At 39.0% G+C, this 17591-nt stretch overlaps 1 protein-coding gene and 1 pseudogene across 1 annotated transcript; both read left to right on the top strand.

Annotated features, from left to right (window-relative positions):
- The first annotated feature begins 2483 nt into the window (after positions 1 to 2483).
- LOC115732280 (monothiol glutaredoxin-S10-like) lies at positions 2484 to 3113 on the top strand. Its single transcript, XM_030662924.2, has one exon. The coding sequence runs from the start codon at positions 2551 to 2553 to the stop codon at positions 2857 to 2859; it is 309 nt and encodes a 102-aa protein (XP_030518784.1). The 5' UTR covers positions 2484 to 2550; the 3' UTR covers positions 2860 to 3113.
- A 9029-nt stretch (positions 3114 to 12142) lies between these two features.
- On the top strand, positions 12143 to 15358 carry LOC115729422 (annotated as a pseudogene).
- Positions 15359 to 17591: the final 2233 nt, after the last annotated feature.

The following is a 17591-nucleotide window of genomic DNA, read 5'->3' as shown; positions in this document are numbered from 1 at the left end:
TCCCACCACCAATGATAGGCTAATCGCTTCAACACTTGGCAAGCCCTATTGTGGGGCTGGCTTCTGTTTATATACGTTGCTTTAGCTTTTTAGTTTGTATTACCATGTATCTCTGATTGATTGGATATGATTCTAAAAACTGATCCTAAGAACTGCTTTCATGGTTTGATATGGTCTGCGATGCATTGAACTGCCGTTTCTTTAGGGTTTTGCTTCAGCAAAGAAATGGTAAGTTGAGTGTTAAGAAATGCTTGACCTTTAGGGGTTTTATTAGGCGGTTCCACTTTTCAAAATTTGGAGGGCTTGTTTAAGCGTGTCTTATCTTTTTGGGGCTCAAATTCTGGAAGTCCTAATGTTGGCATTCATCATAATATGAAATGAAGAAGCTATGTTGTAATCCTTTAGGCTGTGTTTGGTAGCAAGAATAACAATCAAGAAAGGATATGTCATGTGTTTGGTAGCTATTTCAGGATTGGATAATGAGGGATATAGCCCGGATAAAAAAATCCTAAAGGAGGGGGTGGGATAGGCCTTGGTATATCTGGTGTTAAAAGGTATTGTTGGCTTTCTTCCTGGGTTTGGTGTGTTGTGAGAGCCCAAGGCATTTGTATGTGGAGCAACTTGGTGATCAAGTAAAACGGATGATAGGATAGGATTTCTCAAGAAAGCAAACACGAAAAGAACTTAGTTTTTTCCACCACCACCGTCTCTCCTCCGTGCCGTGTTGCCTCTCCGTGGTGCCAAGTTGCCTGCTTGGAGGCAACGACCGTCAAGAGTAGTAGCCTCTCCGTTGGCGCCAGGCCGAGGTCTTTGGCCACAAAGCCGGGTATCTCCACGACCTCATTCTTTAATCAATTGTTGGGCATGATATCAAATCACATTTCTCATTCTTTAATCGCTTGAACATTTTCAATATTCAAAAGGAATCTCGACATGTTATGAAAAACTCAAGGTCATTGACTTTCAAGGTAGCTCTCTTGGGCGACCTGCATGAGGGCATCTTCAACTTGTGAAAAGAGGTTGAATAATTCCATTTTTCAGCAACCTCTTTAGGACTTTAGGATATCTCACTAAATCTTCTATTTGTCTGTTTGGTGCAGTTTTCTCGTTCCAACTACATCTTAAAAAAGAGATGCTTCAAGTTGTACAAAGTGCTAGGCATGCTCATTACCGCAGCACCTCACAATTGCGGCGACAACTTACAGCAACTTTTCGGAAGCCGCCTCACCGAATTTTGAGGTGCTGTACCTTCAAAAGAGAAATGATTATGTAACAATCATTCATTCATTGTAAGATTAACAGCTTGTTCTAAGCCACAAAAGATAAATAATAAATAATAAATAATAAATAATAAATAATAAATAATATTGTAGGGTTCACTCTTTCAAGAATTTATGGCCCACAATATATCGTTACTCTCACAGTCACCCAAAAGCTATTATGCTAGCAAAACCCTCTTTAAAATATATGTTACTACATAAGCTAGTCATGACATCTCATAGGCAACCAGAGTACTACATAGTCACAACTATACCAAACAGACACCCGCAGTTCTCGTGGTTGGACAATGACATTACCGATATTTCGCATCTCTAACCCAAGTTATATCGGTCACGCATTGAGCATCCAATTTGTATTGTACCTATCTTTATGACGTATATTTTCGTCACACATCATGCGGTGTAATGCATCAACGCCCCTTATTCAGATGCTCTCTCTCTCTCTCTCTCTCTCTCTCTCAACCCATTGTCTCATGTCATAGCCGAAGTTGACATTCTCCCCTTTATGTCCTTTCTCAAGTAGCCACCTAATCATATATGCCACGAGAACCTCAATTCTAAAGCCAATTAAAAGCAAACTTAAAATAAGTCGATACCCATCCCATATATAACTTTAGAATAATGCTAGAGATATTAAGACGTTATTAAATAAATAATGAATTGGATTCTTGTTAGATGTATAAAAGACAGCTCAACGCATTAAAAGTGCGCTAACATTTTGTCACATCACCTTATAAATCGATATTACAGATTACTGTTTCTAAAATTGCTCATGTAACCTTTTTTTTCCCTCGATGTCCTAAAATTCGCTTTCGGCAGGGCGCTTTTGTCTTATCTGTCTTGCAATGCCAGATTCCCAGTGCAAATGGAAATTGAATTGTTGGCCAGCAAGCCATACACGTCCTTATCAACTTCGTGGCATTTCCTCCTTTATATTACATCATCGTATTCACATCAACTTAAAGAACCTGCACCACCTTTTTCCATGACCCCTTTTAATTTAACTTATCAAATCAAAAGTAGAAGAAGAGGAAAAAGAAAATGCTCACGACCACAAGCCCTAGTGATCATTTGATTCACCACCTTCCCCCTCTCTATATATATAAAGGTTCATTCACCTACAATCTTCATCGCAAAGTCACAAGCATACATCAACTACCAAGTACAATAAGAGCTTGAAGGATTTCATAATCAACTCGCATAACTTGTTGTCTTTCTCGATCTCGTCGTTCTTCGTCGTCGTTGTCTTCTTGTTTTAGTGTATAGTTCGATGGATAGGGTGGCAAAGTTGGCGTCGCAGAAGGCGGTGGTGATATTCAGCAAGAGCACTTGCTGCATGTGCCATGCGGTGAAGAGCCTGTTCTACGAGCTCGGAGTGAGCCCAGCCATCCACGAGCTCGACGAGGACTCGAGGGGGAAGGAGATGGAGCGGGCCCTGGCCCGGCTCGGCTGCAGCCCCGCTGTCCCTGCAGTCTTCATCGGGGGGAAGTTCGTCGGGTCGGCCAACACCGTCATGACCTACCACCTCAGCGGCTCGCTCAAGAGAATGCTCAAGGACGCCGGCGCATTGTGGCTCTAGCCATATGGAAATGAACCGAGTTATAAGAGGTTTCGACTAGTCTTTAGCCTTTTTCCTCTTGCTTACCTCGGCTTGTGAGGTACATTTAACTGTAGTATGAAAAAAAATACATGAAGGGAAGAGTTATGACTATAAAGTATTGCCTTTTACAAACTTTTTTGGGTACAATTTGCCACTTAAAACAACAATGGCATGCCCTGTAATGGTAAGGATGGCAAACACTGGCCTCTTCAATATTGGAACTTCGTGATCAATTTTCCTTTCTTCTATATCCTCTTTTCTTTCTCGACACGATAAGAAGGAAATTGTATCGGATCTCTTGTCTATTCACTCTTTATTTCACGCATCTCCTTATTTAATTCATATATCAATTTTAGCTATCATTCAGCCGTCACAAAGGATCGAATAGTAAAATGATCTTGCTTAGTGTTATTTACATGTCTCGGCCAAATGCAGCCTTAAAGACTAGTAGATTGAGCTTTCACTGAACGCAAAATCGCCACATATAAAAAAAAAAAAATGATCCATCGCTAATGCAGTCCACAAAGTATGTATGGATACTTTAAGGAATGGAGGTATGATGGTCTTCTTGACTATTATTGTACGACATGACGTCATTTGTTAGGACGATCTAAGCAATTATGACATGAATCCAGAATGATTTAATTACGTCTTTGAAGTCGTTTCTTATTAGCTAAGTAATGGATTTCCTATTTAAGGGTGTAAAAGGCAATTTTCATTCTAAATTTTTTGTTTATTTCCTTTTTCAGATTGTTTGAAATTTAATTTTAGTACAAATGAAAAAAAAAACCTAAGACCTTTCGAAATAAATAATTGCTAATATATGGAGCCCTTTATAATATTCTTATAACCACTAAAACTTGAGATAGTCATGATTTCCATCTTCAATAATTTGGTGGGGGGAAAAAGTACTTTTCTCAAGCCCAATTAAATGGATAATAAATCTCTCTTTTTACCAGCCGAAAGTTATCAGGTCATTCATCGGCTTTTTAGTTCCTTTTTTTTTTTGTTGTTGTCAAACATCGGCTTTTTCGTTCAGGTCTAGACTTTCTATCCATTACAACGCATTAAATAAGGTTCATTTCGATATAGAGAGCAACAAAAGAAAATAATCGTATTACTTTAACAATCCAAGGTACGAATTTGTTTGGTTCGTCAATAAGGACATGGAATTCTATTGTTCGGGGCCATAAAATGTGCATTTTTTACCGTGTCGGTAAATTTCGATTATTGTTGGTAAATGATAAAAAAATTATTGATAGAAAATGACGAGTGGTTAATTTTTCAAGGTAACTTTGTTAATCATATTTCGCGTTAGATATTATTGAAATGTTTTCCTTAATTCTTTATCTCTCTCATGATTATGTATATATCTAGGAGATTCACCACATCTCTCTATGATTATGCATGTGCTTGATTGATCCTGATTGATTATCTTGATATCTTAGATAATCATGTGGTGAAACCTATAAATAGGCACATGCATTATTCATTAGGAGACATACGGAAATCACGAAATTCTCTCTTCTGCATATATTCTTATTTTGAGTGCATTGGTGCACACATTGCTGCATGCCAACCTGTTGCCGCCCCTTCTCTCTTCAGCACACCAAACTGCATCAGCGATCCGCCGGGCATTTCTCTTTTCTTTTCTTTTCTTTTTTAGATCTTTTCTACAAACCTCTTTGAGGAGATATTATATATAATAAGGATATTTATCTTGATTTTATATATCTCTCATGATGGTGTACATATCTTGGATATTCTCCATATATCCTTTTGATTTTGCATAATGGGATTGGTTATTGTTACCTTAGATTATTAATTAATAAGGTTTGTAAGTAGGCTCATGTACTCTTCATTATGAGATACATGGAAGAACTGTAAATCCCATAATGAGAAGTACATGAGGCTTTACGAGATGATTATGTAGGTAGTAAGATAATGATCAATTAATGATATGCACAGTCAAAAGGAATATAAAGAATAATAACCTAGATATATGCATAATCATGAGAGATATAAAGATCAAGAAAATATCCTAATTATCTATAAATTTTACCAACACTCTTGTGAAATTAGTGTTAGGACTTTGGTTTCAAAGTCCCATAAGAAGTTGAATGAGAAATTAAGGATGGAGAGTCCCACTTGGAAAAAAGTATAGATGAAAGATGGGTTTAAATATTGGAACTTCACAAATGGGTTTAGGCACCAAGAGGCACCCCACTTTTGTGGAAGGAAGAGGACCTACACAAAGTTAGGTCGGCCTACACGCGCGCGCGTGTCGCTGCCCGCCACTCGGCTCGATTCGGGCTCGGGTCCGCGCGTTCCTATTTTTTTTATACCTATAAGTATTATTTATTATATTCTTTTTAAACCGAACGCACACAATTCGAATGGACATGTCCGAACAGGTATGTTTGTTTAGAATTTTTTTTTATTTGATTGAACGAACATGTTGGTTCAAATAAAGAGAGCTGTTCGGTTCATGTTCCTTCATGAAGGTTCGTAACCCTTCATTAGAGCTGTTCGGTTCGTGTTCCTTCATGAAGGATCGTAACCCTTCATCAACCGTACAGATTTGTGACTCTTCGTCGACATTCTTAACATTTAGTTCGTGACTCTTCGCATTATTGTTTATAAATAAAGCATTGACCGTCGCATTAAAAACTACTGCCATTTTTTGTCATTCTCATTTCACTTTCATCATTTGTGCAATTATTCTACGAAGTGCGTTCGAAGATTTTCTCCGAAGAAGTACCGCTTCAGAGGAAAGACGATCCGTTTTATCCCGAGAGGCATTGTCCAAGACTCTTGAGTACCGATTGAGGGGACAAATTTGTCTTAAGGACACAACGTCATTTCGTTGAGCTCGGATCATTCCTCTACATTCAGACTACTCATTACGTTTGGTTTCAGGTTTGTCCATCAACGTTATTCTACCTATACGAACATCTATAGGCAACTACAATTAGTAGTACGCAAATTACTAAACTTAATGACCAAGTTTGATTTGAATAATTTATTAACGCTCCAAATATATTGTCTTTTAGTATGCTTAATATGTGAGTGTTAGAAAATTCATTTCTTGTGATTGATTCTTGTGGGTTCAGGTTTAATTTAGGATTAAGAAACACCGGAGAACGAGCGTTTCGAGGCATTGTAACCTTCTCTTTGCCGATTATAGTGGACCCATCTCATCGATATCTCTTCTGTAAATTCATTATATATAGGTTTTGTTTATACAATTAATTTCGTGCTCAAATTTCGTTTGGTCGTGCTTCCATGTTAGTGGAAACAGCTCATATTCATTGAGTAGTATCAACAGTATGACTCCGCTTAGAATTTGATGTGTGCCTCTTCGACAGAAGAACCTTTTTGATACATTTTATTGGTCTCATAAGTTCAACCGCTAAGAAACTTTGTCCGATTGTTCGTTGCAGATTCTGACTATCTGTAAATTGTCAGGTCCAACAGGAGGGAACGGGAGTAACTGAAGACCGCACTTACCAAACAAGATAAACAAATCGCATATAGCAGGAGGAACAAGTCTATGCAATGATGAAGATGGATGTGGAGATAGTTTGCTAGTTGAAGAATTCTAGGCTTACCATGTACAATGTCCAGGAAGAGCATAGATGGTGGCTAATGGCGGTTTTTACGACCAAAATCCTCCCCTAAATCCGACTTGCTGCTACATGTTGAGGTTGCTATTGGATTGACATTCAATTGGGTTAGCATTATGGCATTGCGATCGAGTTACATTCCCCATTAACTGTGTACAGGATGAGACTCTACTTGTTATTGGCCCTCGAGAAATGATCGTTTTATTCTTCTGGATCTTAGGTTCCGAGATCGATTGTAGGTTTAGGCTGCATGTAAGCACATACCCTGCACTAACAAAGGCAGACTATTCATGTCAGAGCGAATGATTGGAACTATGATTGTCATCTGAAACATGCGAAATTAGAAGTAGCTTATCTCATGATGCCATGTACCCAAAAAAAAAAAATGTAAAAACGAATATGATTTGGAAGAAGGCAACGGAGGAAATGAGTCGGAATTAATCCTGCTTGATCCTGGAAAACCAGCGTCGCGACCCGACTTGAACCATTTGAACTAAGTCTCCAATTGCTCACTACAGTTCTCCATACATTTTGGCAAAAGGACCTTCATTTTTCCAGTCGAACAAATTGCACGACGAGGTACTGATCGTTTTAGACGATTGCTGCATTCTCCTCAACAACATAATTACTGCGTAGATCAAGCCTGCTTTCAGGTAAGCGAACAGATGTGCTGCCTCAGCAGCATGTCGACAACAGTTTTGCCATACTCCTAGGATTGTTTCCTAGTACTTCGTACTGTGGATAAAACCTTGTTGCGTGCTCTGAAACCTCAGTTATCCACACTTCATTAGTGATTGGTTTTTTGGTTCTTACTTGTTAGTTTTATCAAACCATTTCAAAGTCACGGTTATACAGTCTGTCTACTCACAAAATCAACTGGAACCTGGTAATCTCCAAGCGCAAATTTGTCATCTATTTTTAACGAGAATCATTGTTGATGACAGAATCTTTAGAAGGACCTTAAAGGGGCAAAAAGGTGCAAATAGATCCGAGTAATGAATAGAAAGGAATCGTGTCGGAGAGTCGTAATCATAAGAGGCTCGCTGCTGATGAGCAAATCGAGATCCCCCGTGAACCAGAGTCTATAACAATCAAAAGAACTAGCATCGGAAAGATCGAGAGAGGGAAAACTATATTCAATCGATTTTGATTCAGTATCTGCATAGTTCTGATGCCCAAAACAAATGATGATCACATGATGCAAAAAGAACACAGACGTATGGCAAAAAAACGAAAATTTGTAATCAAGCTTCCATTCATAGTATGAATTGTCAGATTTTCTATGACAGGTTAATCGGGTTATCTCGAACCTCCATACATAAACAGTTGATTTACAGGGTACAAAGAACACCAGAGTAGATTTCATGATGTCTATCAAGTTGCTAAGTAGTAAGAGCAAGATTCATTTCCTATTGATGCGGGCAATCAACTTGCGCTCTTCGCAATGATAAAAAAATTCGGTCCGGATACCTTTGCTGCTCACAAACCTCGCAAGGGCACTCGCCTCCAAATCATTTTCAACAAGAGAATTATGAAAAGTCATCCATGGATGGATGAACTTCCTATGTTTTACAGTTTGTGGCAGCTGCGCAATCACTGTGCAGATTAAAATCGTACTGCACACAGCGCTACAAGTCAACACTGCAACGATTGCCGCAGGCGTCGCATTGGCAGTGATTGGATTTCGTAAAATAAGTGAAACCAAGCTCGTGGAGCTGATGCTTCAGACTTGGCCTTTCGAAGCACATCAGTGTCCAAGTAGAATTGGCATTCTGCGCAGTGGAAAGATAGGCCCCGGAGCCACAATAGAGAAACGATTAAAAAGTTTATGACTATATATTAGTCATATTGAATTGGCATGATAGAATATATTAGAGAATCGTTAAAAAATTTAGGACTACATTAGCAATATTAAAAAGTTTAGTACTGAACTGACAGCCGAACAATAAATTTACGACTTTTTGGATAGTTTTTCCTGATTTTTTAACAGCTCCCCGTAATGAATTTTTGTAGAGGTTTTGTCAAGAGACGATTTGTCAAGACGGTCGACACGTCCCTTATCAAAGGATCATCTTCACCCATCGGGCAGGGACATGTAGCTCATAAGGTCAGGTAAAGACACGTGGTGTGGATCTAATCACTAGCTAATCCCAGTATTATCACTTTCCATAATTGGGGACTTTTTAACTCTTTGTTTTCAGAATAAGGATATATCAAGTGTCAATATTTCTGTGCGGCGCTCACTTTAGTGACTATTTTTTTAAAAAAATAGTTATTTCAATACTAATTCCGGTAAGCCTGTCGGAAATCATACATGGCAATTTTTTATTAATTAACTAATCCTACGTGGCGCACCGAAAATCCTAGTCAGCTTCTAAAGCACGAACGACGACGTTTAGCCAATTTCACAAAGTGACTTTTAATGCCATAAGTTGTAAGTTATGATCGTTTGAGCGCCAAATTTTTCTGAAAGTGATCACTTAAGTGCCATAAGATGTAAAATGTGATTACTTAAATGCCACGTCGACCGAGCGACGTCGTTCTCTTTGCACACGTGGAATTGATTTTTTATTTGAAAAAGCCATGTTACTAAATTGTTTGAATTAAAAATGATATTTCTCTAAATAATTTTAAATGAAAATGTTACGTATTTATTTTGGCCGGAATATCTCGTCGTTGACACGTAAGTGAGCCAACGAAAAATTTTGACATCAAATAGTTTTTTTGTAGAACTATTACTTGAGGCGTCTTTCTGCTCTTTGTTTTTTTGTAGAAGTAAGGGCAAAGGAAGGTTGGCCATATGGAACCAATCCACGTTCCTACGACTGTTCCAATGGCAGTCGGCTTGGTCATGCACCGTCGGAGCAAGAAGTAGAAGACCGTTGACTTAGCTTGAACTACTGCACGTCTTCCATTAGATATTATCTGTGGACCGCAACTGATTGACTTTCCTAATAGCTATATTAAATTGTTCATAATCATAATATAATAACGTGGACTCTGTCATTATTAGCTAGTAATTCATGTATAACTATTTAAGATGTAAAATATAAATTTTCAAATTGATATAATAGGTTAAACGCGTACTCAACATTGTCTAAAAAGTAATATTTTGAAATGAAGTCTTCTTCTTCAATCACGTAAAATGGGACTCGACAAATGTATGAATTCATTTCAGACAGCCTAGGAAAACTGTTACAATTTCCTAAACATTGTGTGGGAAAATGAAGTGTATGATCGTAGCGTCGTAGAAAAAGAAAAGATAAAGTAAGCTATGATTGTTGCCTCTGCAGGGAAAGAGAACTAAAGAATGGTTATTTCACATTGGCTGAAAGTTAGCCATTTGTACAAATCATTATTCCAAATAGAAACAAACAAAAATCGCATATAAAGTTTACTCAAACGATATTGGGGCAATGCATTTTTTTTTGGTCAAAAAATTTATCCAAAAAATTTTCAACTTATTGTATGGTAGCAATACTTCAAACAATTAATTTTCAATACTTTGAGAAAATTGGCCATGCAGTCCCAAATATTTTGACAAGTTTTTAATGTAGTTCATCCGGCTAATTTAAGCCAGAAATGGCTGACGTGATGATCCTGTCAACACTAGCCATCCTACGTGATTTGATCGACAGTTGACGTAGACGATCATAAACGAAACAACATCATTTTACAAATTTTTTAAAGAATTTTCCATTTGTTTTGTTTTGTTTTTTTTTTCCTATTCTTTCTTTCTACTGGTCATCATTTCCCTCCGCTGATCTTTGAGGTCTCAGTGATGGCCCACAAAGATCGGCGGAGGGTGGTGAGCCCTCGTGCAAATTTGGGCGAGGGTCCTAGGTTGCCTTTGCCTAGATCAAACGAGGATGTCGCGGCCCTCCCCACTCCCTCGCTGGCCATCATCAAGGCATAGATGACTTGCACAGGGAAGAAGATGAACAATAGAAGGAAAGAATAGGAGGAAAAAAAGAGAAAAGAAAATATTCAAAAAACTTCATAAAAAATTACAAAATGACGTCATTGCATTTAAGATCATCCATATCAGCCGTCGATCGTGTCATGTAGGATGACCGGCGTTAATTGGATCTCCACGTTTGCGACTTTCAACCTAAATGGCTAGATGGACTGCATTGAAAAATGGTTAAAAGGTTTAAGACTACATTGATTAAATTAAAAAGTTTATGACTCAATTAGTGGTTGTATATTCTTTTTTGGTCGAATGGCCGTATATTAGGTTTAGGACTTTTTGGACAATTATCTCTCGTTTTTTAAGCAGCGGGGACGCTATTGCTCCCTTCAATGAATAAATTATGCAAGGTGGAGGTTTTTTTCTTGAGACGGCTCGTTAACATGTCACATCTCGTTAGCAAACGATCATGTTCACCCGTCTGGCAGGCCGGCGAGTGCAACTCGTTAGGTCAGGTAAGGAGGACACATGATGTGTGGCTAATGGCTAGCTGAATCTTGCGTAATCACTTTCCATAATAGTAGACTTTTTAATTCCTTAGTTTCGGGGAAAGTAAGAACAGACGTGGGTTGGACATATGGAGCAAATCCATTTTCCTAAGATTGTTTCATTGGAAGACGGCTTCTTGGTCATGTACTGTCGGAACAAAAAGGAAGAAACACAGCTGACTTGGTTAGGCTTGAACTGCCGCACTCCTTCAATTAAGTATCATCTGCCGTCCGCAATTTGTTGACTTTCATAACTATATTAAATTGTTAATAGTTATAATAGTGTAGTGTGGACTTCGTCATTGTTAACTAGTAATTCGTCGACAAATATTTAAGATGTAAAATGCAATTTGCTTATCGATATAACAGATTGAAAGCCGCTCCAACATTTATATAAAAAAAATGTTATTGCATCTAAAAATGCCTGTATCTTGTGAATTAGCCAGTTGTCCAACTCCGACCAAAATAATATATGATGTCACTTCTTTTCCCTGCTTTTAGTGAAGTTCCGAGCCTGAGTTCAATCCTAAAACCAAAACTCCATCCCAGCTGTCAGGTAAAACTGATTATCTTTCATTCAAATAAAAGACATTTATTTTCCTTTGTAGAAAATGGTAACATAGCCCACACTTTGCTTTCCATACCAGGTTGTCCAAGGAGAGACTACGCATAATAAGATCTTACCTTGGCAAGTCACATATTACTTAGTCGAAAAGGGATGTCTTTTTCGATTTTAAGAAAATGAAAATCTTATCTATCGAATCATTATACATTTCAATTGAAATTAGGAATTCCTGGGCGACGGAGGTTGCCTTTGCTTCGAACCTGGATTCGAACTATGCTCCAAAGGCCAAGAAATATGCGCAGAGAATATTCTAAAGCAGTAGTTAAGTCACGACTGAAATTACGTACAAATCATTATTCCAAACTGAAACAGACAAAAATCGTGTTGGAAGTTTGTTCAAGCAAAATAGTAGCATCACTTCAAAGGCATAATTTTCAATAGTTGTAGTAGGTGAAGTGCTATGCCTGCAAACTCATATAATACACTCATAGTCAAAGATTCGAAACTCTATAAAATCGAGAGTATTCTCCTATTCACATCTAAAGAGTTTCGATACTGCTTCGCATGAACACTTAGAGAGACTCGAGCTGAGAACACTTTGTTACAAATCCTCATGAGCCTTCTTCATAGAGATCGGGTTCTATTCAGATCGTTCTTATGCTTAACTACCATCTTCCTTCTGTTACATAGTGTCCTAGCTTCAACAGAAACTGGCGGGGACGAGACCGATCGACTTGCTTTGCTGGAATTTAAGGCTCGAATAGCCGACCCTGATGGTATTTTGAGCTCGTGGAATGATTCTAGCCACTTCTGCGAATGGTACGGTGTCGCATGCGGTCGTAGACACCGAAGAGTCACCATACTGGATCTCCACTCCAAGCGCCTCTCTGGGGTCGTGGCACCGCACATTGGTAACCTGAGCTTTCGAGGGAAGTCTATCTCGGAGAACAATAGTTTTCACTCCGAAATCCTGATGCATTTCGACCGCTTGTTTCGGTTGCAAAAGTTGTTCCTTAATAACAACTCGTTCATCGGGCAAATCCCCTCGAATCTCTCCCATTGCGCTAATTTGCTCGTTCTTAACTTAGGCGAAAGCATGCTCGAAGGAAATTTGCTTGCGGAACTCGGTTTCTTGTCCAAGCTCCAAGTACTTGTACTTGAAGCCAACACCTTGACGGGAAACATTCCGCCGTCGTTTGGAAACTTGTCCTCTCTTCAAGTCTTCTCAACAGCATCAAATAATCTCAGCGGTACGATCCCAGAGACTCTTGGCCGGTTCGGACATCTAAAATTCCTCGCTCTTGGTGGCAATAAACTTTCCGGTATGATTCCTATCTCAATATTCAATATAACTCCTATGATTGTCATAGATATGACTGAAAACCAATTAGAGGGGAGTTTACCCGATGACTTAGGCTTCACTCTTCCGAATCTCGAGAGAATTACTTTGAGTTACAACCACCTCACTGGACCCATTCCCGAGTCAATATCCAACACCTCTAATCTCGGTATAATCCAAATCGCCTCGAACAACTTCACTGGGAAAGTTCCTTCTTTCTCAAAGATAAGGGGACTCTACCGGTTTGCTATTCTCAAAAACAACTTAGGAAGTGGTCAATTTGGTGATTTGGACTTCCTCTGCTCTTTAACCAATTCCACAAAATTGGAATCGCTGGGTTTAGCGTTCAATGCTTTTGGAGGACCAATCCCAGGCTGCATCGGTAACCTCTCTATCACCCTTTCAAAATTTGGATTGAGTTATAATTACATTTCTGGAACCTTACCTTCTGGAATCGGAAATCTCATCAATTTGGAGTTCCTGGAAATGTGGGGCAACAACATCTCCGGAAAAATTCCTTCCGAGATAGGGAATCTAAACAAAATGAATATTATGGATCTCAAAAGAAACAATTTCTCGGGGCAAATACCAGAATCTGTTGGAAATTTGACGATGTTAACTGAATTGTACATGCTTGACAATAATCTATGGGGCCCGATACCATCGTCTCTAGGAAACTGTCAAAATCTACTTATCTTGGATCTTTCCAACAACAATCTCAGCGGTAACATACCCCCTGAAATTGTAGGCCTCTCATCTTTGTCAATTTCTCTCGACTTGTCTCGAAATAGTCTTACCGGCTCCCTTCCAAGAGAAGTTGGAAACTTGAAAAATCTTGGTGAATTGCGTCTTAACGGGAATAGCTTATCTCAACAGATTCCAAGCAGTATCAGTAGTTGTATAAGCATGGAAACCCTATATTTGCAGGATAATTTCTTTGAAGGGCCCCTGCCATGGACTTTGAGTTACATGAGAGGCATCCGGGTTTTGAATGTTTCCAACAATCGATTGTCCGGTAAAATCCCGAAATTTCTAGGGTCAATGAATCTGACAAATTTGAGCCTATCTTACAACGATTTTGATGGTGCATTGCCAATAGAAGGAGTTTTTAGAAGTACCATTTCAACTTCAGTTGTTGGAAACAAGAAGCTTTGCGGGGGCTTGCCAGATTTTCAACTACCGAAATGCGACTATAAAGAGTCAAAATGGAGGAGAATAAGTGGAACATCAAAAATTCTGATATCCACAATCTCTACTCTTGTAGGAGTGGCCTGTATACTCTCTTTCTTATACTTCATCTGGTTTAGACACAATAAGAACGCATCAGCTTCAAGCACTTTTGAAGATGGGCTTTTGCATGTATCATATCACAGTTTATTGAAAGCCACCGATGGATTCTCCTCCACCAATCTGCTCGGTATTGGCAGTTTTGGATCTGTGTACAAAGGGCTTCTCAATCAGACTCAGTCGATTGTGGCCATCAAGATTCTCGACCTTACACGTCACGGAGCTTCTAGGAGCTTCATAGCCGAGTGCAGCGCTTTAAGAAGAATCCGACACCGTAATCTTGTGAAGGTATTCACAGCATGTTCCGGGTTTTGATTTTAATGGAAATGATTTCAAGGCACTTGTTTATGAATTCATGTCGAACGGGAGCTTGGAAGAATGGTTACACCCAACTGCATCAGAATATACAACAAGAAGCAAGTTGGGTCTACTGGACAGAGTCAATATTGCAATTGATGTTGCTTGTGCACTAGATTATCTCCATCATCACTGTGAAACGCCAATAGTTCATTGTGATCTAAAGCCAAGCAATGTCCTTCTTGACGATGAAATGACTGGACATGTAGGCGATTTTGGGCTTTCCAGGTTCCTTCCAGAAGCAACGCATATGTTATTGGCTGATCACTCGAGCTCTGTCGGGTTAAAAGGATCTTTTGGCTACATAGCTCCAGGTAATGATGTAGCAGTCAGGTTTTTCAGTTTAATTTGAAGACTATTCCTTGGACATAAAAGCAGAACATGAAACTCACCAAGACTATATTTTAATCTGTTTCATTGCACTAATTTGCTCTGTTGATTGTTGTAGAGTATGGCTCAGGAAGTGCTGTATGCACAGAAGGAGATGTGTACAGCTTCGGAGTCCTCATTTTGGAGATGTTCACGGGAAAGAAGCCGACCGCTGACATGTTTGAAAATGGGCTAAACCTACATCGCTTCGCAAGGATAGGTCTGGAAGACCGAGTGGAGAAGGTAATCGATCCCGTTCTGCTTCGGGAAAATCAGGATTCTGAGAGAAACTGGACCGTTGCTCCAGATAGCAAGAACAAAAGCTGGTTCAGTATTTTGGAGTGTTTGGTTTCCATCATTGAAATAGGAGTCGATTGCTCTTCTGAGTCTCCAAGGGAGCGAGTGGACATCGGCAATGCATTGACCAGACTTCAAGGAATCAGGAAGAAACTTCTTGAGTTTATTGTCATTGCCTAGTTGATGTAGAATCCGTGACCGCATATGGAGTCAAGTGTTCTTCATGGTCATTGCTTTGTATGGAATAGGATGTGGAATTTGGCCATCTACAGAAAATTTGAATCTGGCGACAGCAAAACCACAAGTTATGGAGATTAGTGACTTAGCAATCCAAGGAAGATCAAAATAGTTAATGTTGTCTTAAGCAAGAGATCACTGTCCTTCAGCTGTGTGAAAAATAAATGTACTTTGTTTTTGCTTTAGCCCAAAAGTGAGAAACTGGAACCTGCTTGATCCTAATATAACTTGCTCCAGACATCTGGTCATATGAGCTTTTGTCTTCTGTGTGGCAAAACACGGCCTGTTTGATTTGGCTTTTGATACAACAAATAAAAAATAATTGAATTGACTTTCCTCTAAAAGTCGAATATTGTTTAAATTTTATAAAAGAATATTTCTTCGTTTTATATCTATAGATAAAGGCCGAGGCGAGAGAATATTCGTTGTCCTAATTGCCACATGGCGAACTTTACCTCTATGATTGGATGTCCCGTGGCAAGCCACGTGGCAATATCGTGCCACATGGCCCGTGTTGGTCCAATTAGCGTTAGTTTTGTAATTTGTCGTCCTTAAGGGTCTTTCATTTATTTATATTGAGATTTAAATTGAAGAATGGATAGAAGGGAAGTATATTATTCTTATGTGGATTTTGTCCAATAAAAGAAATAATAACAAAATCCGGAATTACATTTGAATTATCCTTCCCAAGTTTTTATCTTCTTTCAACTTTTGTCATTGATTTTTTATATATAAAAAAATAAAGATAAAGTGTCTTCAAATATGAAATTAGTCTTCAAATCTGAAAACAATTCAAAGAGAGAATATATCGTATTAAATGAATAACGTGTGTATATATGTGTGTGTGCGGGTGCGTGCTTATTGGCTAGGGATACTTGTGTTTAATATTATAATTAAATAAATTTTGGAACTTGATTGTACTTTCGTGATAAGTTTTAAGGCGTCCTTTGTCCAAAAAAGGTGTCTCTCCTTCTTCACATTTGAGAACGTCTCTTTCCTCCGATCCGTAAACCCCGATAATAATGTTCTTTGTCGAAGGCTCGTCCCCCTGAGAGTCTCGGCGGCGGATCGAGAGCAGCGTCGACGACGGAGACGGAGACGGAACAGCGACTATCCCTCTCTCCTCCTGGCGCAGGTATCGCTTTCTGCATCTACCTTTTTTTTCTTCTTTTTTTGTGTCGGATGCATCTATGCTGGTCGACCGCAGCTTTTGAACTGTTCAACACGACCGTATGGCCCTCTCCTCCTCGCAGGTAATTGATCCATCAATGAAGACAAATCTAATGATGTAGTGCAGGTTTTTAACTCTATTAGTCATAATAAGATGCAGAAGCGACTGAGAAACCATAAGACTCGTAGCAGTTTGGTGTCTCAGAACGTAATTTGTAACTACCAGTTTCTCATGTCGTAATAATTGAAGATTTTCATGGTAATGCTACGATTTATTTTGTTTGCGGCTTTTTTCGATGTTGTGGGATGCCACTGGGAACATGGGACATATAAATAATGTGTTTTGATCGAGGAGTATTAGTCCTGCAGCGCTTTTGATTCTTTACAGATCGAATTCGCTACTCCGTCGTTCAGCACATCGCACAGATTGAAACATTTCTGCTTTATATTGTAGAATGCTCAGGAAAGAGGGGTATGCATATTTTGTTCGAATTGCTAAGCAATGTATAGTAACTTCTGCTTGTCTGTTCGTCCAGTGCATATGGACTGGATCTAGGCCAATGTATGCACATCTAGTGCTTCCATTTGTTCTCTGTTTGTATATATTGCTTCACCCGACAATCTGTTTAAAGATACTGGTGATATATCTGAATTAGATTCTTATGAAACTGTCACGATACAGGTGATATACCATAGTAGGTTCTTATAAGGTATACACAATCAGCAAGCTTTGCAGACTTGGAGATAGTCCCAATTCCTTTTATGGCCGAAGGCACTTTTCAATCAAGTAACTTGCCTCTCTATTCGTCTGTTTTGTAGGTGGTGCCTGCGTTCTTAATATGACGACCGAAAAAATGAGGCGCCAACATCTGAATCAAGTGGTGTAACTCCTCATGAGGTCGAGTCGGAGCTAACCTACTGTTGTGATCTTCAAGCACCAATTCCTTTTATGGTGTTCGCCTACCAGAGTCACGGTGTACTTGGTGTTGTTCTCTATGGGCATTCT

Source organism: Rhodamnia argentea, chromosome 1 (genome assembly GCF_020921035.1).
Source record: "Rhodamnia argentea isolate NSW1041297 chromosome 1, ASM2092103v1, whole genome shotgun sequence".
NCBI classification, from domain to species: Eukaryota; Viridiplantae; Streptophyta; class Magnoliopsida; order Myrtales; family Myrtaceae; genus Rhodamnia; species Rhodamnia argentea.
The sequence above is the reverse complement of the archived record's forward strand: the minus strand, read 5'-3'. Positions and strand labels throughout refer to the sequence as shown.

What these genes read in the sequence shown, in the direction of transcription:
- LOC115732280 (XM_030662924.2), top strand. Translation starts at nt 2,551, where the DNA reads ATGGATAGGGTGGCAAAGTTGGCGTCGCAGAAGGCGGTGGTGATATTC.